The sequence below is a fragment of the Tympanuchus pallidicinctus genome, unplaced genomic scaffold (genome assembly GCF_026119805.1).
Source record: "Tympanuchus pallidicinctus isolate F22 unplaced genomic scaffold, pur_lepc_1.0 scaffold3, whole genome shotgun sequence".
In the NCBI taxonomy this organism is placed as follows: Eukaryota; Metazoa; Chordata; class Aves; order Galliformes; family Phasianidae; genus Tympanuchus; species Tympanuchus pallidicinctus.
In genome coordinates, this window is record NW_026294747.1 from 7568221 (window position 1) to 7589859 (window position 21639).

General features: G+C 38.6%; 1 protein-coding gene across 3 annotated transcripts in view; it reads right to left on the reverse strand.

Moving 5' to 3' along the window:
- Positions 1-21387, reverse strand: part of USP47 (ubiquitin specific peptidase 47) — a 51299-nt gene extending 29912 nt beyond the window's left edge. For 2 of the 3 annotated variants that reach the window (XM_052692938.1, XM_052692937.1), the window contains exons 1-5: positions 21222-21387; positions 6813-6872; positions 3682-3885; positions 2769-2882; positions 1560-1698 (exon numbers count right to left, since the gene is read on the reverse strand). In XM_052692938.1, coding sequence (XP_052548898.1) covers positions 1560-1698; positions 2769-2882; positions 3682-3885; positions 6813-6872; positions 21222-21260 — 556 coding nt within the window. In that variant the 5' untranslated portion in view covers positions 21261-21387. The remainder of the gene's footprint in view (positions 1-1559; positions 1699-2768; positions 2883-3681; positions 3886-6812; positions 6873-21221) is intronic. The other variant, XM_052692939.1, reaches the window with a different exon arrangement.
- Positions 21388-21639: the final 252 nt, after the last annotated feature.

Genomic DNA, 21639 nt, shown 5'->3' on the forward strand with positions numbered 1-21639 from the left:
ATTCCAGCTCAGTTACTAATTGAAAAGAAATTTATATTATTGTCATTGTAACATTTTCTCCAAAGCGTGTAACATTAATAGCTGATAAGTAAACAGAATACAGAAGCATAACGTAATAAAGAAATGAAATATTCTTACTTATTCCCTTAAGCTCTTAGTAATAGTATTAAATACATCTCAATTACTTGTTAGCAACAAAAAGGCAGATACTCCATACCAACACATTCTGTGAAGATACTAACTTGGGCAACATATATATCGTTCCTCTAACACAACTCACCGTTTTAGTTTTATTACATGGAAAAAATGTGGCAAATAAACATTCTCATTTGAAAAGAAAAAATCTTGACAGACATGAATGGGTGTAATATAACGCTGTATTTGTGTCTGCTCACATATCATGCTATTAGAAGTTGGTTTCACTAGTGAGCTGAGCTGTAACATTGTGAACACACAGTAGCATATAAGAAAGTAAAAAAAAACCAAAAACACTAATGCATGTTGCAGAACTCAGTTTAACAGCTCAACAAACACCTAGGGATTAAAAACACCTGCTTTGAGCAGGGGGTTGAACCAGATGACCTGCAGAGATCCCTTCCACCTCAGCCATTCTGCTGCTTCTATGAAAAACTCAATTACAGCTGAGCGGTTGTAGAGAAGATGGATAAGAATATGAAGTAAAAATCTAGACTAGTATGAAGCACAACAAGAACATCCCAATCAGGTATTTCATGCCTGTAAAAATTTAGCACCTATCCATCTTCAGACACAGTGCATAGCTTGTTAGCATGACAAAGCTATGACTATAAAAACATTGAGGAAAATCTGAGCCAGTTTTTGTTTCTCTCTCTCTTCTGGCAATTGCTTGAACATTTATTATGAGCCAGAGCCAGGAAGCAAACAGAGCAAAAGGCTGTGATGCACAGGTTGTGGGAGGTGGCATCAGCTGCCAGCTGGGCACAGGCTGCCTCGGCCTGCCCAGCCTCACAGCATCTGCCCTGGAACCAAGCTGCACTCCCCTTTCCAAGAGGGAGGTCTACTCACTGCTGGCATGCCATGCAGGGGAGTAATGCTTCTCCTGGGGAATCACAGCAGAAGCAGAGAAATCAGAACTGGAGGGCTTACAAGTGTGTTAATTTTAAAAGTGTGTTAATTTTAAGTAACAACTGGAGCGCAAAGATTTGAGAGCAGGCTGTCTGAAAAAATATCATCAAGTATTCAATAAGCTGCAAGTGAAAACACATAGCTTTCTTGGGATGAATACTTTTCAGTAACGTAATCACAACTAGTCAGCCAAGTAGTAGATTAACACTGAAATGAAAGGGATCCCTGGCAATTAGAATTACATCGTCACAAGTAGAAGCTGGGATACAGCTCTTCTGTTCATAAAATATGAGAACAGCCTGGAAAATGTAACAGAAAATGTATCAGTGCAGAGTGGTTTTTTGTGATTCTTTTTTTAGTAAAGTAGAATTAATTTCAAAAATCCTGAAGATGCTGCTCTTTCAAAGTATGATACTTAGAAATCAGCAAAGCATTTACAAGAGAGAACACTATACCTGTCTCTGACTTGCTCAGGACTGAAGAGTAAGAGTAGCTTTGACTGACGTAGTTATTGGTACAGCTAATAGAGCCCTCTCTCGGAAGAGGACCTATAAATCTGTCCTGGGCACTGTCTTCTGTTGTACCTGACTCCTCCTAAAACAGACACATTTTATGCAGAAATTAGACAACAAATTATTTCTCTCACAGCTAAAAAAGAAATCAATTGTCTTAGTATGTCATTTTTTAATTAACACAATAGAGAAGATTTACAATTGTTAATGTAACTTAAGTTCTGCCCTCCAAATTTCCAACGCATTGAGAAAGCATTCTTTGCATTAGTGGATAGCCTTTGCAATACTATACATGATCAAATACAGTACTCTAACGCACACCACAAAGCAAGTTTGCAATTTATCATCTCCTGTTTCTCAAGTTTACTGCACTGACATCCAAAACAAGATTTTCATTCACTTTTTAAAATGAAAAAAGTACAATTCAATATTCTTTCACAATTACACTCCAATTCTGACTTGCACATATTTAATCTTTACTTTTCAGATAATCAAGTCTACAAAGGCTAAGTAAGCTTTATGTTGAAATACAAACTGAGCAACAACTCTTAATACATCAATGCCTTTCTGATTCATGATTTAAATAAACCATGAATGTGTTTATCTTTCAATGCATCACATCTTTGACCAACAGCAAATTTAAAATATTTTGTTATGGCAGAATTGTTTGTAGCAACACTGACCGATCAGGTTCTTTTTATTAACAACATTGAAAACAGCTAACTCTGCTGTTGATGCCAGACTACAACTTCTGAGAATTGCCAGTGGCCTAACACTGCTTTCAAACAATCATAGGAAAAGAATAAAGTATATGACGGAATTGTTAAGATTGGGATTAACAACAAAATGGATTGTTAATTCTCGCTAAACGTGTCATAGATCAATCATACGATCCTAAGAAGTTAATCATACCAAAACATTAATACTTGACAAGCATGAATAAAAAATGACTGCTCATCACCGCTAACAGAATTGGTCTTAATTCAAGATAAACCTAGGAGTGCTACATAGTCTAAAAGTCTGTTGAGAAGTCTCCTGAGGTACAGTTTATATGAAATACATACCCCAGTTTTATTTTCTAACAATATTATATGAGCAGTGCACACGACATAAACCTTCCCACCCAATACTAAACCTTAAGAATCTACTAACCTGCATTATATGAGGTTGCTCACCATCTTTGTCTGTCAAATGCAGAAAGTTCTTCTTCCCTGGCTCAAAACCAGCATCAAGAATACTTTTGTCACTGTTCTGATCTATTGGAGTCTGTTAAAAAAATAAAGCGCTTTATTTTTTTAAACAGATTTATATGCAATTAATAGATTTTGTCCAAGTACATTGCTTGAAGTAGCTTCTGGCACACTAAGATGAAATGAAAATAAATAACAATTACCCAGTATAAACAAAACTTAATTCATCATTAACACTGGAAGAGCTTGATACACTGTCCCACTAACAATACTAAGTGTTATAATACAGTTTAAGACTTGAAGTTGGGCAGTCTCTTCAGGAGACAAAGACACTGGTCTACAAATTTCCTGCAGAATATCAAACCATCAAACCCTTACACAGCCTGCATACCGTTTTGTTTTCTAGAAGAAAAAAAATTCAGCAAGCATAAATACGTACTGAAATATACTTATGTCTATTTCTTAAGGAATTTCATAGTCTATTAAGCATGTCTCTAAGAGTAGTATTAAATAAAACACCAATTAACAGCAAGTCATAGCAACAAAGTTAGGGTTTTGGTTTTTTTTATGATACATTCGAACAAGTATCAGAAGAAGCACAGAAGTTACTACAGGGTATTATTTGTTAATGATTAAATCCCTATATCAATTAAGAGCACAATTTGAGATTAAAATGTAGACAGAATACAGTAACATTCAGGTAAATCAAAATACTGGTGTCAGCCAGTCTGGTGCACCTATTACTAATTTTTGTAGTGATTACCTTAAAAATAATCACTATTTCATATCCACTGCAAAATGAATAGCACTACTCTATAATGTTGAGTCTTGAATATTCGCTTATCAACAGGAAATTAAAAGTATTTTTGCCATACCATATCAGTTACGTTGTCTCCGTTTCCCCACACTAAATCAAAGGTTCCATTCTCATAGCCCACTTTTGAAGCTACGTCTTCAAACAGCTTTTTAAGTGGTGTGGAAGCTGGCACATTCAAGGTAACGCGTTCATTCACTGTCTTTGAATTTGTGGTATCTTGTATTATACACAGCACTCTGGGCTCCTCAGCAGCACTTTCCACCTAAAATGACAGCAGGCAACATGTCAATGAGCAAAGCTAAGAACACCTCAGAATTCAATTAAAAAAAAAAAAACAACAAAATCAAGATTTCACCAAATGTGGGAAATTTATTTTATGATTTAAGGAACCTTTCCTTCTCTTACATCTGCTTTCACAAATAAAGAGTCGTGCAGTTTTGGAAAAGTTATGTCAAACCCTTCATTTTTGAAGAACAATAAGGAATTTAGATGGGTAGAGAAGAACCTCAAGTTGTGCACAGAACGTTTGTCTTCAAATATATAGAAGAGCGCACCGAAGCAAAGACAAACTTTCAAACCATCACTTCAATCTGATGTTTGGTTCTGACATGGTCATAAATGCTGCTGTGGTAAAAATACTCCTTTTGTGATTTCTAGGAACGTAAACCAGATCTCCAGGCTTCCCAATCAACCTGGAAGCTACCCAATAAAACAAACAACTCTCCTAATCAAATCACAACCAACTTCCTTCTACCAAATCCACAGCTGGGTGAGTTGTAGGAGCAATTCTGCTGTTTGATTAAAAAAAAAAAAAAAAAAAAGAACATTGGCCGGACTACTAGGAAGTTAATATATCATGACAAAAATATTTAAAACAGCAACTTGAATATACTTGAAATTAACAAAGTGAAAAAGGCAATGAAATGAAGGTAAAATTTTACAGAGCCAGAAAATTCCCCAATGCTTTCCTGCACTGAAAAACCAAAGGGAAGCAAAGATTTAAGAAAATACAATCAACTCTCTGTTGTCCAAAGGATACAACAGAATAACTAATACATAAATATGGTAAAGGTGAGGTCAGTAAAAGGAATAATTAGTCCCAATGCCTCAGTCTTTTAAACTTGTAACACAAAGCATTAGTGCTGCATATCAGATCACTCAAATGTCACTCCAGGGCAAAGAGCACATCATCAGAAGAGGCAAATAGAAGCATGCAGTTCCATCACCATTTTCAGTGGATAAAACATTAGCAAACAGCAAGAACTGTGCACATGCTAAAGCTGTCAGCCACGTCACAAATATGCACAGAATAAAGAACCATAAAGAGCTAAACAAACTTGAACATTCTTTGTATTTCTACATGAGCAACCTCATCACACAGAAGACCATAGTGCTGCAAGTTCCTCATAACAGGTCCTAAACACAAAACATTTTCATTCACCTCTTTATTTTCCAAAACAAGATCAGTTGGTAGTCTCCATGCAACTCAAAACCAAAACATCAGGTAACTGCAGCATCTACTTCCATTGAGTACATAGTAGAAATGAATGAGAAATGACAGAGAAGGCAAATACAGCTACTTACAATCTGCAATACGTTATGTTTCCTACAAGATTGGTTTTTCTTAGAGATTTGAAGCCCAATTTCCCTGGGTTTGTCAACTCCTCTCAAAATTTCAACACAGAACGTTAACTACTTGCTCAAAAATATGCAAGTCCCCACTTCCAGCTAGTCTGTAACATCTCCACGCATTTCATCTCTAATGGAGAAAGAGAGGTTTATGAACCACCTTCTGAGAAGACACACAAAACTACCCCTGGAACATTAACTACACATTAAAAAGAAAACACTTCAAGAGTCATAAACAACTTGAACACACGCAGACTAAAATCAAATTCCACCAGTGATTGCTTCTCAGGTTGAGTTATTTCCATTATATTTTTCAGCACTGACTTTTTTTTTTTTTCCTCCAATCCAACAATCAGCATACAATTTGACTCTTCCATTTTCTGGTTTCAAAAGAGAAGCCTATGGTCTGGTGCAGGGATCCACATTCTTGATTCTTCTGCAGAAGACAAGCAGTAGACAAGAAGCAGTGGATTCGCAGGATCATCCCACTCTTAGGGCCTGGGTTCCCCTGCAGCAGCAGGGGCCTGCTCTGGGACTAAGCCCACCTCCTCCATAGCACAAGGTAGGTTAGAGGCACTACGCTACTCATACGTGCCCTGAAAAAATTAAATTAACCCTAGTTTCAAGAATTCCCAGTGATTTTGTGCTGAAAGAACAGCAGCTACAACTGCTATTTACATGATAGTATGATGGTGCTAGGAATAGAAGTTCTCAATTTGAGACCCAGTTACTTTTTGTCACAATGCTTTTACATATCCAACACCACAACTCTCCTTTCCTTTGTGGAAGACAGCACTATAAATTCAACTCTTCCTATTCAAAACTTTCTCCCCCGCTTTTGGTTATAAATTAGTCATGACTAATACTGGAGTTACTACTGACATGCATTATCTGATAGAGAAGTACGTACAGGAAATAAGATAGAGAACAATTTACTGAAGATTTCAGAAGACTTGCTTGTGCTAGATGTTCCACACCAGACACTGCTCATTCACAGCTGCAATTCTGACAGACTGAACTGGTTTAACTCAGGTATAGTATAGCAAAAAGTATTAAGCCGCTGTTTGAGCTGTCACTGTTTCATGTTCGCAGTAAACAGATGAAGCAAAAATCATCTTGATCCAATTCTGTTCATGCTTTGCATTCGCACATGCTATCTGAAGTACCAAACTACAACACCTTGTTTGCGGCTACTTCACAAAAAAATACCATGAAAGGCAGTATTAGCCAGAGATCAACCTTTAGGCTATTTTGACAAACTCAGCAAACCAAGCCCTCAGAGTAAACAAAACCTAATTTCAATTGCTACATAATCTGGTACACAAGACAGCCACGCGGTTACTGTTTTTGATGAAAAACTAGAGGGCTACAGAAACGCACTCATAAAGGCACATAAACATAACAGCAGAAGCTTTGAACTGAAAAGGACTAATACACACAATCTTGGTATTCAAGAACATGCATAAAAATTCAAAAGCTCATGCTCAAGTTAAGAAATCTAAGCTACAGCATCATGCTGTTACTGTGAATTATTTTATAAAGTTGATTTCATCTGTCTACCTGTGAAAATTTCTTCTTCAATTCAGCAAAGGTACTTTGTCTGCAACTCCAAAACATATCCTACAGCACATAAAAACAAAATTAACAAGTCATAACTGTTTAAAATCATAATTGAACTTCTTTTGCAAGAAATCAGTTTTGCAATATAAAGCGGATTACTACTTGATTCCAACCCACCACTCACAGAAAACCTTCAAAAGGAACAGCCATCAAACATCGCAACAACAGCATTCAGTCCACGTTATGTGAGCATTTCAATTCTTATCAGAGATGTTACGTGACACATTAGTAAGCCATGACACTACAGACTACACTGCACAGAAAAAAAGTATATAAAAATCCATCAGTAATAATTCAGGAAGTAACTTCATACTAATAAATTCCATCATTACATTAAAAAAAAAAAACACCTTTTACCTCAAATAGCTCCAGTGCAAGAATAGCATATAAACCTGTAATTCAGTTTAGTTCATTACAAAGCTGTCAGTTTCCTATGGAACTGCTCTTTCATGCCTCAATTATTTCCTATGGAAAGGCTGGATGCGGCCTGTCCAACCCACAGCCTGCACAGTGCTCAGCACAGCTCACACCATGGCCGCCCCTGCACTGCGCCATCACAGCAGTGGCTCAGCAGCCCAGCCTGGAGCACACCCGAAACCAAACGTGGGTGAGTTGTTGGCCAGTTAACCAGAGCAATGGGAAGGTACAGTGCAGTGCCAGCTCAAGTTATGGCAAATAACTGCAGGCGTTTTGATACAGGCTAAATAGCAATCTGTGAACAGAGGAAAATTTGCAGCTGTGCTTTTCATTCTGATAAAGAAAAATAAGAAGAGGTTTCAAAACTGCTCAAAAATCCAATTTATGTTTGTGACTCTGTTTTCAGTGGACATAAATTACCTGTACATTTTCAAATGGAAGGTGTAGAGGTACAATCAGATATTCAACTCCAAAACACAATCACATCTCTCCACTATACTTCTGTAAGACCTCCCTCCCCAGTGAAAGATCCCTCACCTCACAGTCCCACTCAGTTCATGTCATCGTTTTCTGTCAGTACGCACATTTGTGAACAATTATTGTCAAGAATGAAGTACAAGAGTAAAATTTCATCAAAAATCTCTGATGAAACCCATGAGACCTCATCACAGAGTTGCAATCACTGCTATTGAAGAACCAGACTGATGCATTATCATCACAGGAAAAGGGTCAAATATCCCACTAGCTTTACTTCTCTGTTACTAATTTTTTTTTTTTTAATCTTTTCCTAAAAATATTTAGTTAAAATATGTTTTGTTACTTACATACATTAACTGTAGTATATATTTTACAGAGGCTGCTCCAAAAGTAATGTCTCCTACTATATGATGTTGGTGGCATGGCAGTGGGGACTGAACCTTGCCACCAATAACCTGTTACATATTGCTGCTGTGTCACGGATGGTGGCAGAGAAGCACTGTGACTAAGTGGCATCTGCCACAGATGAAGCAAAGGTGTGCCACCAAATTACTTCTTGTAGGAACGTTTGCAGCCATTAGCATTCATCTGTGCTTGCTGAACATTTACAGAAACCAAAAGGTGTGGACATAGTAAGGCCGTGACTGGTGGGTTTCAGCAGTGGTGACAGAGGCCATGGATCACCCCCCCTTGTGTATGTTTTGATGAGCACAACATCCAGATTCTTGTTCATAACTGGCAAGAACACACAGCAAAAGATGTTGACTACACTGAGAAAGGTTTATTGTTGCTAAAATCTTGCTCTATCAAACTGAGTTTCTGTGCTCATTTGTATCTGTTGTAGTTTCCATGAAAACATACAGAAAGTATATAGAAAGCATTACTTTCGGAGCAGCCTCCATATATGTGGTCCAAGACAATACCCCTTTACTCAGGGCAGCCCAAGCAAGACAAAAGGTTGGATACCCATGATATTTATTAATATGAATCCATTTTGAGCTATAACAATCAGAAAGATCAATGCGATGGAATGGCGATACAAGAGGTGTAATGGCAAACGGATTAATGCAACAGAAATGTCTACAAGAGAAGGAAACTGGGACTGCTTATCCATCCCTGAAGAACTAGGCTCACAGGGGAAACTCCACAAGAGAGGGATTTCCAGAAGGAGGTCCTTCCCCAGTGGCAGTCAGCCCTTAAAAAGCCTGTGAGAGGTGCAGCCAGGCTCCAGGCTCAGATGAGAGTTGCCTTCACCTGTGCTCCCAGGTGCTCAACCAGCAGTTCAGACCATGACTCAATAGTTACCATGCATCAGCTGAAGGCAATACAGGGATAAATTACTGACTTTCCTTATTCCCAAAACTTGTAAAAGAAAAGTCTTCCTTAGCATTACCTATACAAAATTATTATCGACCTTTGGACAAATATCAGATTATTTTCTTATCTTCTAGCACTTCATATTTTTCTGAAGGAGACAAAAACGAAGAAATTTGGAAGGAGCAATGATGTTATCTGCATCTTTATTCTCCACTACATACACAGTCAAGATGAACAAAACACAAACTGACATAATCTTTATTAACATGCCTTATTTGCCTCACCAAATGACCTACAAAAACCAGCCAAAATTAGACCACTGCATTTTCAGCAGGATGACACATAAGACATTTTCTTTTATACAGAGAAGTTCTGACATTCTACTTTTAAAGCTGTAATAATCCGAAGTTAGTTATTCTATCTAGTAACTCATCCTTACACACACCACACAGGTGTGCAAATTCAGATTTGACAGACTTTTAAAATAAAAAACAATTCATACATTTTTCTCGCTTACTCATCTGCTCTCAAGTAAAAGCTGTAGACATTTTAATGAAGACTTGAAGGTGAATGGAATCCCTGAAGTATGATTTGGAAGCACCTGATTTTTAATACGAAATTCAGAGTTTATTACCCTCTGCTGAAGAATTCAGCCATCCATTTTCACCTCTGGTTGGCCTATATGAATGGATGGCCCTTTCTTTAGCTTGAATTCTTTCTTTCTGGAGACAGGCCCATCATATCTGTCACAAGGGCACACAGTTTTCCCATACACTATTCGAGTCGGGGCATGCAGTAGAGATAGAAGGGAAGGACAGGCTTCAGACATCACTTGAATCTGACAGATATATCTAAAGGATATTTATTTTAGAGGAATGCTCTTACGATGGGTTCTCAGTGATACTCGATTTCTCAGTGAAGGACTGCTGGAAGATTTTCAAGTGTTATTTCACTCCAAATGAACTCTGAATGGCAAAAAAAATCACTTGCAATGTTTCACTTAACACAGCAAATACAAACTGAGCTTACAAATTGTATTATTTACACAATGCTCAGGAATTTTGCTCAGACGTCACCAAAAGCCTCCAACTCCATTGACAAATCACACAAACGTGCCAACATTCCAAAGGCAGTATTCTACACTTCTCAATTAAAATATTCACTGTGCCCCTATGAAAAACCATCAGTTCAATTCTGTATTTTACAAAGAATCTCTTTTCAATGTGGAAATGTACACTTCAAAGTGAACTTAGGAGAATAAATATTGTGCTACACAAAATCTTAAGCTTTGCCCTGTTTAGAATGACCCTGGAATTCACCAAACCTATTTATTATGCCTCATAAAGCTGACTGGCAAGCTAACCATAGAGTTCATGCACTCTGAGCTAACGTACATGAAGGTAAATATAGAAATATTCTATTGTCATTTCTGGAAAAAAAAAATCAACAAAGAAAACAAAAACAGTACCAAGTCCTTGGCCAAGCTAGATGCTGCCGCATGAATATACTGCAATTCAGCATACCCAACAACCACAGCTTAGGGAAATAAATTGCATATGCTCCACTGTGTAAGCATCTAAATAAGTGAACATTGGCAGCTACTTCTTCATCATCAACAAACTTCCATTTGTATAAAGGGGATTAAGTTCCCAAATCTGCACTTAGAAAATTTCTGACCATGTTTTTTAAACCAGATTTGGAAAAAAAAAATTGTAATAGCAAACAACAGGTCAAATATTGGTGGATATTTCAGAGAATCGTTCTATTTAAGCATTTTCCTCATGTAGCTTTCAAAAATACATGGCAGATTAGCGATCTATATGAATGCCTGCCAATGACAACAGGTAGACTGCAAGGCGCAGGACAAAAACACTGTTCTGCTAAAATAATTCAAGTTGTAATTCTGTATACACTGACAAAGGAAGCACTGTTATCAGTGGCATTTACAAGACAAACAATGGCTTTGACCGTATGGATCTGTATGTGCCAAAACAATACTGAAATGCAAAACCATAGTGGTGTAAACATCGTGTTGTGACTGGCCATTTCTCATCTCTGAACAACTACGTTAATTAGAATTCTGTAGCATACATACTAACCTTGCAAGCATAAACCAAAAAGAAAAATATACATACATTTTTAAGCAACGGATGACAAACCCAACATTTTGACTCCTTTTCTGGAGTTTCATAAAACAATTTTCAGAGATTGGAAGTACAAGCTGGAGCCAAACTTAACATAGACTATCTACAATGTTTCCAAGCTTCATTATTTCAAACATATAATGACAGCATGAAGCAGTACGCAAAAATCACAAGTTTCTAGAGCTTAAATAACAGATGTGCAAAGTTTAGCTGCCAAGTGAAGTCAATGGCCTGCTGAGATTTAATATGATCACTTGTAACAAAATTCTTAAATGTCCACACTCCAAAAAGAATTGTCACAAATCACTGCAGTACAGAGGGAAGATAAAAAGACAACGGAAGACATAATGCTCACATTCACAAAATGTCTCGAATGATGAAGCCCAAAACAGCAATTCTCAAACTTCACGTCCCATCAGCAGCTTATGGCCCTACACACAGGGGAGTACTGCCTATGACATCACTACATGTGGAACTTCAAGGTATGAATTCCAGATCTGTATAACTGCTGGGGTGCAAGTTTCCAGCAGTTACAAAGTTAAATTTTGTAGCTTAATGCACACATAAAAGTAGCCTGTTCCCATAGATTTTACTTCTAAAGTGATACTTTAGTATCACTTTAGATTTTGTGTGTAGAAGCATTCAGACATTACAATTTAACTTCCTCTTTTCCAGCCACAAGTTGCTACTGGACCAGACCCTTCAGAAGCCACAGCCATACTCCAAGAACTTCTTCACATACTCCAAAAGGTCCAATTCATTAATCTAGATACATACCAACAGCTTTGCTTTTTGCACAGAACATGAGGGAGACCAAAGACCTTCGGAACACACAGCAGGAAAGGAGAGAACAATCACAGACCATAGCTGCCATATCCACTCTAACAACTCTCTTAACCTTGTGCAATTTCAATTATGGATCTCAGCATTCTAACAACCCACAGCTCACTTCCCCCCTGGGCTGCAGTAGTTGTGCTCCATGCTTTTGACAGCACAGCAAAGATCCAGCTTCTCTGCTACAGCCAGGAGAGCAGATATACGCTCCAGAAAGTGAAAAATGTGGCTCTACAACCATTGGAATGAGCAAAGCATTGAACAAAAGTCCTCCATCCCTTTGGACACTGATGCAAATTACAAAGCTAATAAAGAAAAAAATTGACTCATGTTTGCTGTATTTTAGAAGAAAGGCACAAATTCTTTTAGGAAATAAAAGCGTACTGGTTTCATGACAACAGAGCATCTCACAAACTGTTACAAGAGATACCTCTGCAGCCTAAAAGGAGTTAATCAGGAAAACAAAGCATGCAGAATTCATTGCTAATGTCTAACGTAAAACTTTTTAAAAATTATTTTAAAGTTCACTTCTGGTAAACATGACATCATTTTTCTGAACACTGGTATCATAAGTTCACAACGAATCACTTTGAGCTGTTAACTAGATGTATCTTGTGTTACAGTTTCCTCTTTAGCAAAACAAAAACCCACAAAACTGATACATTCACACTTTACTAGGAACAGCAAGTAGACTGGAAAGTAAGGGGAAAAAATATTTTAACTTTAAATAATATATATATGCTTTGATTTTTGTTTAACCTCACTGTTTATCAACTTTTAACACCCACCTGCTGTGCTGGATCAAAAAAGATTTCAGTCAACATATCCACTCCCCACAATTAAAGAGACTTTGAAGGTATCATGCAAGGAGATTCAATAAGAATTTACAAAATATTTTAGAAAACTGTCAGAGTCAAAATACGAGACTCAAACACACAGACTGGCCCAATCATGTCCCCCATGATGAAGTTCTACATTCAGTTTCAACCCTGTGAATGCTAGAGTTAACTATTTCACATCACACACAAATTGCTTCCCTGTTTCAACTCCAACATTTGCAGCAGTACACGCTTGGTTACACCACTTCCCTCTACTTCAATCTACAGCATTTAGGTATGTTTTCATCTCTGAGTACTTGATAAACCCTAACTGAAACAAATTTATGCCTAAATGAGATACCTAAAATCTTTTTAACTGCCATTTAAAAACAATTGTGATACTCTTATACTATAATACAAACATACTTGTCTATTTTGGAAACTCACCAGGATTACTGAATTTACAATGCACTGAAAGCATTCCACAAACGCAAGGTAGCCTGAAAACTTCAAATACAACAACACCTCACTTGTCCAAGCAATTATAGCTCAAATAGTTGCAGCGACTGCTAGAAGCAGCAGCTGTGTTCCTGCTTGCTTATTTCTAACCCCCAGGCCCCCTTTCTTAAGCTTGCACAGCTTCTCATGCTGCTCCATGTTAAGCTGCCTTAAGTCGCTAATCCTTCTTAAAATTAACTGCTTCTTGTTTTGTGTTTGTTTTTCTGCTGTGTCAGTGTTACTTTACAGAATGAGAGGAGCAATTCCTCCTTCTACTTTGTATGATCTGGAACATAAAAAATAGCACTACTCCAATGATCACATTGCTTTTTTCTTCACCCAGTTTCCAGCTTACTGTAGACAGAGGAGAACAGCTGGATATCATGGAAGAAGGCTGGAGCCACAGCTAAGAATAATGACATTGGCCAGATGATCCCCCAGAATGCCTTCCTCTAGTGGATGACCTGATGAAGACAAAAGAGGGAGGGCATAAAACTGCAGCAGAGTCACTGGATTCTCAACTGCATTGGAGAAGAGGTACACGTTTCACTCTCTTTACTGCTGCATCTGAGTCTCAGGGCAATTACTTGGTTTTCAAACGCAGGAATCTTTCTGTGGTAACAAAACTTCGAAGAAGTTAGTGTTTGATACCTGAATGAAACAGAGTAGCAAGCTGGCTGTTAAAATTCACTCACTAAATGTCATTCAAAATAAATACAGTTAAGTTACTATTTCCTCTACATACTTTTAAATCTAATGCTTCCAACTTACTAAATATGCCTGAAAAAACACTATGCCTCAGAAAGAGTGTGCTACACGACTAGCATTCACCTTTGAGAGACTGCTTCTACTTCTGGGGGATGACTGGGTCAACAGCAGTGTAAATAGCACTTAGAATAGTAGAAACAACAGCCAGAAAAAGCTGGTATGAGGCCACAGAAGTATATTTATCCTGAGCATCTGAAGGACTGCAAAGTGTATAGGGGGCATGTCTGAGGACAGCTGAATTAAGAGATAAAGGCTTCTATGTTTTCAGAGACTTGACTCTTTGTTCTCTATTTTAGAAGACTATATATGCATCTTAAGAACATCTCGAAGAACCTCTCTTACTCTTCCTCTGGTCCTTTAGTCCTTTAAACATGGTAAATTAGAGGTGATTTATTCTTTCCTTAAAAATTCAACACAGCAACTGTCAAAAACAAGAAGTATGAATGTTTCTCTACACATCCTACAGGAGACATGAATGCTAACAAATGAAAAAATGAAAAGAAAATCCATGGATAACACAGAATACATTCTCAGAAATAACAGATGAAATTTTACCATTTAATCAACTAAAGCACTGGACATTTTAGGTATTTCACTTCTATTTTAAAGGTTTTCATCTCAACGAATCATATTCTTTCTTTCTATGACTCTGAATCACTTAATTTCTACAGACTTTTGTACCCAGACTTATAAAATAGAAGTTTGCAGTCCTGAGACCATCTAGAAAATCTGAAGATGCGTAAGTCCATGGGATCTTGTGAGATGCATCAGCAGGTCCTGAGAGAACTGGGAAATAAAGTTGCTAAGAAGCATCCATCATATTCCAGAAGTCACAGCACACTGGTGAAGTTCCCAGTGACTGGAAAAGGGGAAACATAAACCCCCACTTATGAAAAGGGAAGACTTGGTAAGCTACAATGCAGCCACTGACCAGGATTTTTTTCTGGATTTAAGAGTTGTAAATACATAAAGAAAACTGTCTGACTGAGGAAAAATGGTCTTTCAGAACAATTCTAAAGTAGATATTTTATTGCAAAAAATACTGGCAGATATACTTAAAATATAAGTTTCTGTACATTTGACATTAGAAGGCATGACTCTAAAGTTAATTTTTGTCTACCTGCTGCTGGAGATAGAAGAAGTTGGAATAATGGATCAGCAGAAATTCCTCATGTAGTTCTCCAGCTCTACTGCACTGAATGAAGGATAGGTCAAGAATATAAGCACCAGGAAGCCTAGGCACAAATTCTATCTGCTGCCATTACTGCAAAGGATTCCAGAGAGAACATGAAACATTGAAGCAGAAGCCTCTACAGAAGGTACGCAATGACAATGCACGCACAACAAAGGACCTTGTTTTTCTCATGTTTTACTAATTGATGAAAACATTTAGTTTACAAACAAGAGACTAGGTATTACTAGCAACTGTTACACTTCTTTATCTTTAATCTCAATTACTACTGTTCAACAGTAACTATGCAAACGAATAAACATATGCCTTCAATTCCTTTGGCTCCTGCAACATTGTACCAGACTTCTTTAAAAGTGCAAAACTCAAAATCAATCTCTTCTCAGATGTTATCTACAGAGGACACACAGTATATCAAGTACATTTCACATACACACCCTACAAAACTAAAACATTTGCTAAAACAGAATTTATGCTTGAATCTTTAGATTATCTCCAAGGTGCTCTCATCACATCTTCCCAAGATGTGAAATTTCACATTCAGGTTCTGATCCAAGAAAATCTTCCTGTTGCCATGCAATGACTTCTTCAGTCACAGAAGATTGCCTTGTTAAACAGTATGGACTGTGGACCTACAGAACAATTTATCTCAGAAGAAGCATTTTGCTTAACTTAACAATGCTGAACGCTAAACTATTTTACAGAACTGATCATCTGAAAATGTATCTGCAGCCATAAAAGGAGCCTTACAGTCACATAAGTGCAGTCACAATCCTCAGACTAAGTTCAATCAAATAATTTTTACCGTTTTACTCCGTAGTTTTTTTAGAACATGGACAACATGTTCTTTCTGAAGTTATTTCAAGAACCAGTGCTAAGACCTTTTCTTTGACACAAGTGTATTACATGCCAAATATTGCAAAACATGAACAAAGAATTGCCAACAGACTGTCACAGCGCATGAAGCTGTGAATAAGTTGGATACCATTTTATCTGGGTTTAGAAGAAAGTCTGAAGACTTGGGAGTTTCCAGTTATCATATTATTAATTATGATGTACCAGCAATGTTTTGAGAATATTGTTTTTATCAAGACAAGAAAAATATAATAAAATGCTAAGGAAGCAGCTCACATGGAAGCATGCTACATGCAAAGAAATAAAAGTATAAAACATCAACTTCGAGTGTTTGCAAAAGAAATCAAAGATATTCACAAAAAAAAAGAAAAAAAAAATCAACTATGCAACTCAATCACTCAATTTTCTAGATATAACTTCCACACAAGTTTCAGACATAAACCTCCAAATACTTATGAATACAACAAGAGTAGAGCTGTTATTGGTTATCTTGTTTCTACATATTTTATTTCTATCTATTACTGCATTTAACACACCAGAAGTGTTTTAACATAAACTGTTAGCATACAGGAAAAAGGTTTAAAATAAGACTTTTTTATTTCAGTATTTAATTCCAACAGGACTAAGTCCTGCAGCCCAAAGTAAACAAAGTCAAAGGATACATCTACTTCAGTACTAGTCTGCAAATTTTTATTTTAAATTAATATCAGTACATTCTGTCAGCAAATGGAACGTAAGAATTACTTAAATTCCTATTTTAAAACTATGATGCTACTGCACTCATCTAAAGCCAGTAGCAGGTAGGTTTTTAAAGCAGGAAAAGCAAAATTAGTGAAGTTATCTAAGAATGACAACTATAAGCATTTTAAGCAAGTGTTTGCTGTATGCTGAAGCTCTGAACTCATGGCAGCCTAGAATTTAATACAGACATATTTAGAGTACGCCCTGCATCCACGTGATTACTTCACAGCTTAGAAAAAGTCCACTACTATTTTGAGAAACAGCATGGAACTGCACAAAAAATTAATGACCGTACTTGCAGTGCATTTAGTAACTCTAATCAGTGATCCACAAAATACCAGAGAACACTATTCGTCATGTTTAAAAATGCATTGCAGCAACAAAAAAAAATAGCGTTATGCTATTTGTCAGATTATTTAATAACAACCTTAGCTAATAACATCTACAGACTGATGTTCCAGTATCAAGTAACAACCTCTTAGGCAAAAACTTAACAGATAATCTCAATAGATAATTATCTTGATAGTCTTTCTTGTACTACATATTACGCAATAGCAAAGGGAATTAACCTGTAACTCTAGGAAGCCCAGTGGCTGAACAAAGCAGGGAAAGATCTTGCACATTACTCTCGTGCCCTGTTCACCTAGCTGCAGTATTCTCTGAGCATCATTCAGTAAACACCTGTTTGCAAGCACCAAACAGTGGACTTCTGTTCAGATTCTGTTTGCTAAATTTGACTTCCCAACTTGTTCAGTCAGTGAATGTGGGATTGTGAAAGACAAACTACGTCATACTTTACAACAAAAATAAAGCATGAGAAAGAAAGCAGAGGAAAACTGTTATGTTACACTACCTGTAACTATTTGTTCTTTGATTTTAGTACATCAAGAAATATAACAAAGGCAACATCAGCATTAGAAAGAACGTCCTTTCACCAAAAAAATGCCAATAACTTACTCTGATTTCCTGTTCTTCTCATGAAGAAGTTTGTGTGATATCTATCAAGAAGCATCTTTGACTTGTTCAATGCAGGAGATTAAAATGGATTAATTAGTGAAGGGATGAAAAAACTCATTAGTTAGCTGAGAGAACATACACTGCCTTGGATTAAATGGCAGCACTACAAAGCATACGTACTTACTCTAACAGGTGTACTTTGAATAGCTCATGCTGGAACTTGTTGAGAAAGTATCTGCACAACATTCAGTTAATTAGTGGCACAGACATTTCAGGAAGCTCATGGCAGAATCTACTTTTTATATTATGGCCAATTATGAGCAACTCAAAAAAGTTAAAAAAAAAAAAAAAAGTGGATACAACTTGATTTTCAGTAAAAGTTTCTGTAAAGTGTACTTATCAGTAAAGAAATGCTTACCTCTTTTACCAGCTGTGTTGGTTATAATATTGTATTATTTGCTATTTGGGATTTATTTGTCAAATATAAGTTTCAGGTCTACTTTCTTCTCAAGCACTGGAAGCCACACAAGTGTTTTTCCCTCCTAATAGCATCACTTATTTCCAAATTGATCCTACTGATAATTCCCTGCTTCCCTGGATAAGATTTCATTGACCAGGGCAAAAAATTAACTCCTAATAACAAAAGAATTCTTCAAGACTGTCTAGCATTTACTAGGGTGAGCAGTGTCCTTATGTGACCCAATGACTTCTGTTTTACTTGGTATAAACGAACACTAAATTGAATCTTCTCCGCAGATACAATTCTCTCTTCTCAGAAGAAAGGGAATTAAGAATTGCACAGAATGTGAATACTCATTCCCCCATTGTTAAGGAATCATTGCTCACACAAGCAATGAAACAGTTGGGAAAGTATCAGGCAGTGAGTAGTAAGAAAGCAATAATTAGCTTACTAAATACTTATGTAGCCTGGACAAAAATCCCTAAATACAGTCTAAATACTGAACAATTAACTGCTTTAGTACACATCCTCCAAATAAAAAAAACATGCAATACATGCAGTTCAAAAAACAGCAATCTGCACTTCTGTAAGCACTTATAAACAACCTAATACATATCTTACTGTTCTGACAGCAAAGACTTAACATTGATGTGTCCTAGTGTTATATTTACGGTGACCTCAAATAAGCCTGTAGACAAGAACCAAAACCCTTTTCCTGTCATTTGATTAGTCATTCCTCAGACTGGCCTAAAACAAATGTTATTTTTTTTTTACTCCTTAATACTGGAATGCAAAAGCAAAAATATGGCTGCACAGTCATCCTTTAGCAGATGCTGGTTCATATCTCAGTTTAATCTTTGAAACCAGTTAAGACAGACAGCTATATAAGTGATAATTACTCGGATCTTTAGGAAAGGGAAAAAAAAAAAAAAAAAAAAAAAAAGAAAAAAAAACAATGAACAGTAATCCTTCATTCATCCCCAAAGGGCAGAACTGAAGCTCTAGAAGACCTGCTTTGTCTCCAGCCACTGCTAGCAACTTATTAATATTTAAGAGATAGATGAGAACAAGACCTGCAGAGTTCTGTTTACTTGTAACTCAGTACTCTCAACAGTGAAACTATTAATGAATCTCAGACTTAACAGGAATGCTGTAGCATAATATTCATTAAGCTTCTATCACTGAAATGAATATAAAATATCCTGAAAAACACTGGACAAGTTGAAGATAAATTTCAATGATATATAATCAGATGAGCTTAACACTTGATCTTTCTCCTCAATTTGACTTGTGTCCCCACAGAAAGTTTGATCAGCTTCTACAGATTCCAACATCTTGAAGAACTGATGCTGTTCCATTTCATTTATTTACAAAAGGCATAGGACTACAATAAAGAACTTGAGAAAACTCACTGAGAAAAAAGTAGCTCGCAATAATGTTGCCTATGTAAAAAGCTCATAGATTTCATACCATATGCTTAACATAACCACGTCTATAATCACACATTTTAAGTATTTATCTTCCTTTATCCATACTTTTGCTCTATACAGATAGAAATGCATGCAAAACCCCAGACCAATGAGTTGGTTAAAAATACACAGCTGAATCATACATACAGTCTGAATACAACTTTAAAGCCAAGTGATACTATTAGTACATATAAGAATTTAACTGAGGCTGTTTCTTTATATTAATCAACTTGACTCTTCCAGTTAGTATAAGTACAACAAGGTTTCTCCTTCATTTCTGTACCAAAATGAAAGAAGTTACCTTCATTCCTCCTTATCTGTACAATTCTACACCCACAATTTGCTTCTAAAATTCAGTATTTAATTTAGTTAAACAGTTGTGCTCATGGATACCACTTCATTTTCCTGAAGCCTACAAACCTGCAGTCCCTGCCTCACAAGCCTTCCCAGGCCAGTGACATCTGATGAAAAACAACAAGAAGAGTTTGCATAACTAAGCAAAAGTAAAACAGAAAAAGTTGAATGTGCAAGGGTACCTGCTCAGGAAATCAAGTTTCTGCCACCACTGCTCTAAGCGCTCCCCAACGCGGCCCACAGCACTACAGGCTCCTTTTTCTGAACAGTATCTCTCAGGCTTGACACGTGTCATTTGCCTATCGCTGCAGGACAGAGGCTTCGCCTTCCTCACACAGCCTCTTATCATCAGCCTATGGCTGAAAACAAGCCTTCTCCCTTCCTCCCCGCACCAAGGAAGAGATGAACAGCCCACTGTATATTTACTCGACCTACTGCTGATTCGAGCCACGTTTTCCGCGCTGCCCGCCGTCGGCAAAGCGCTGCTGCCCGCACAGCTCCGTACCTGAGCGGACCACACGGCGCCAACCGGGCGGAGACACTCCCTGGCTGCCATTTCGCAGCCGCCCGGGGGCTGCCCCGCACGCCGGGGCCCCGCTCTTCCCACCCCTCCGCCAGCTGCCGGCCTCACCGCACTCCCCGCCGGCCCCAGCAAGGACAGCTCCGCACCGGCCTCCCATCCCCGCGAGCGGCCCCAGCTGAGCGCGGTGGCCGCCGTCCCGCCCGGCCCCAAAAGCGGCCGCCACGCAGCTCAGCCTCCCCCCGCGTGCCATGACACAGACAGGTGCAATTCCCCGGCCGGCCCCGCGGCTTGGCACAGCCCCGGCCTTTCCCCAAGCCCTCCTCCCCCAGTCCGTCGGCCTCAGCCCTCGGAGCCCCGCGGTCGAAGGGCCTCCCGCCTCCTCACAAAGACGCGCCACCCCCCCCACCCCCGCCCCGCACGGAGACGACCAGGCCGAGCCTGCCCGCCGCCAGCCCCGGCACCTCCCGCAGCCGCCGGGCCACCGCCACCCCTTCATCTGTCGCCCGGCCCGCGCACCCCTCGCCTTACCTCCTTGGGGACGAGCTGGTTCTCCTCGCTGGGCACCATGGCCGGTGGCGCGGCGCTGGGCCCGCGGCAGGCAGAGCCGAGCGTCGTCGCCGTCGTCGTCAGCAGCAGGAGGCGGAGAGACGCCGCCGGCTCATCCTCTTTCGCCGCCACCCCAGCCGACGAAGGCTTCCACCCCCTCCGTCAGCGCCAATCAATGAGAAAACGGCTGATGTCCGCGCTCTCGCGAGAGTTGGAAGGCCCGGCCTCAGCCCACAGAGGCCCGGGCGGGTCGCAGCGGTGCTGTGGGCGTGTCGACGGGGTTCGCCGCCTCGCTGGGTGAGGGTTTCACGTGGCTGTGTTCATGCAGTCTCAGTAATGAGTCCGGGGCTCGCGCACAACCTCCATGGGAAACCGAAGGGCAGAGCCCGCCCCGAGCTCC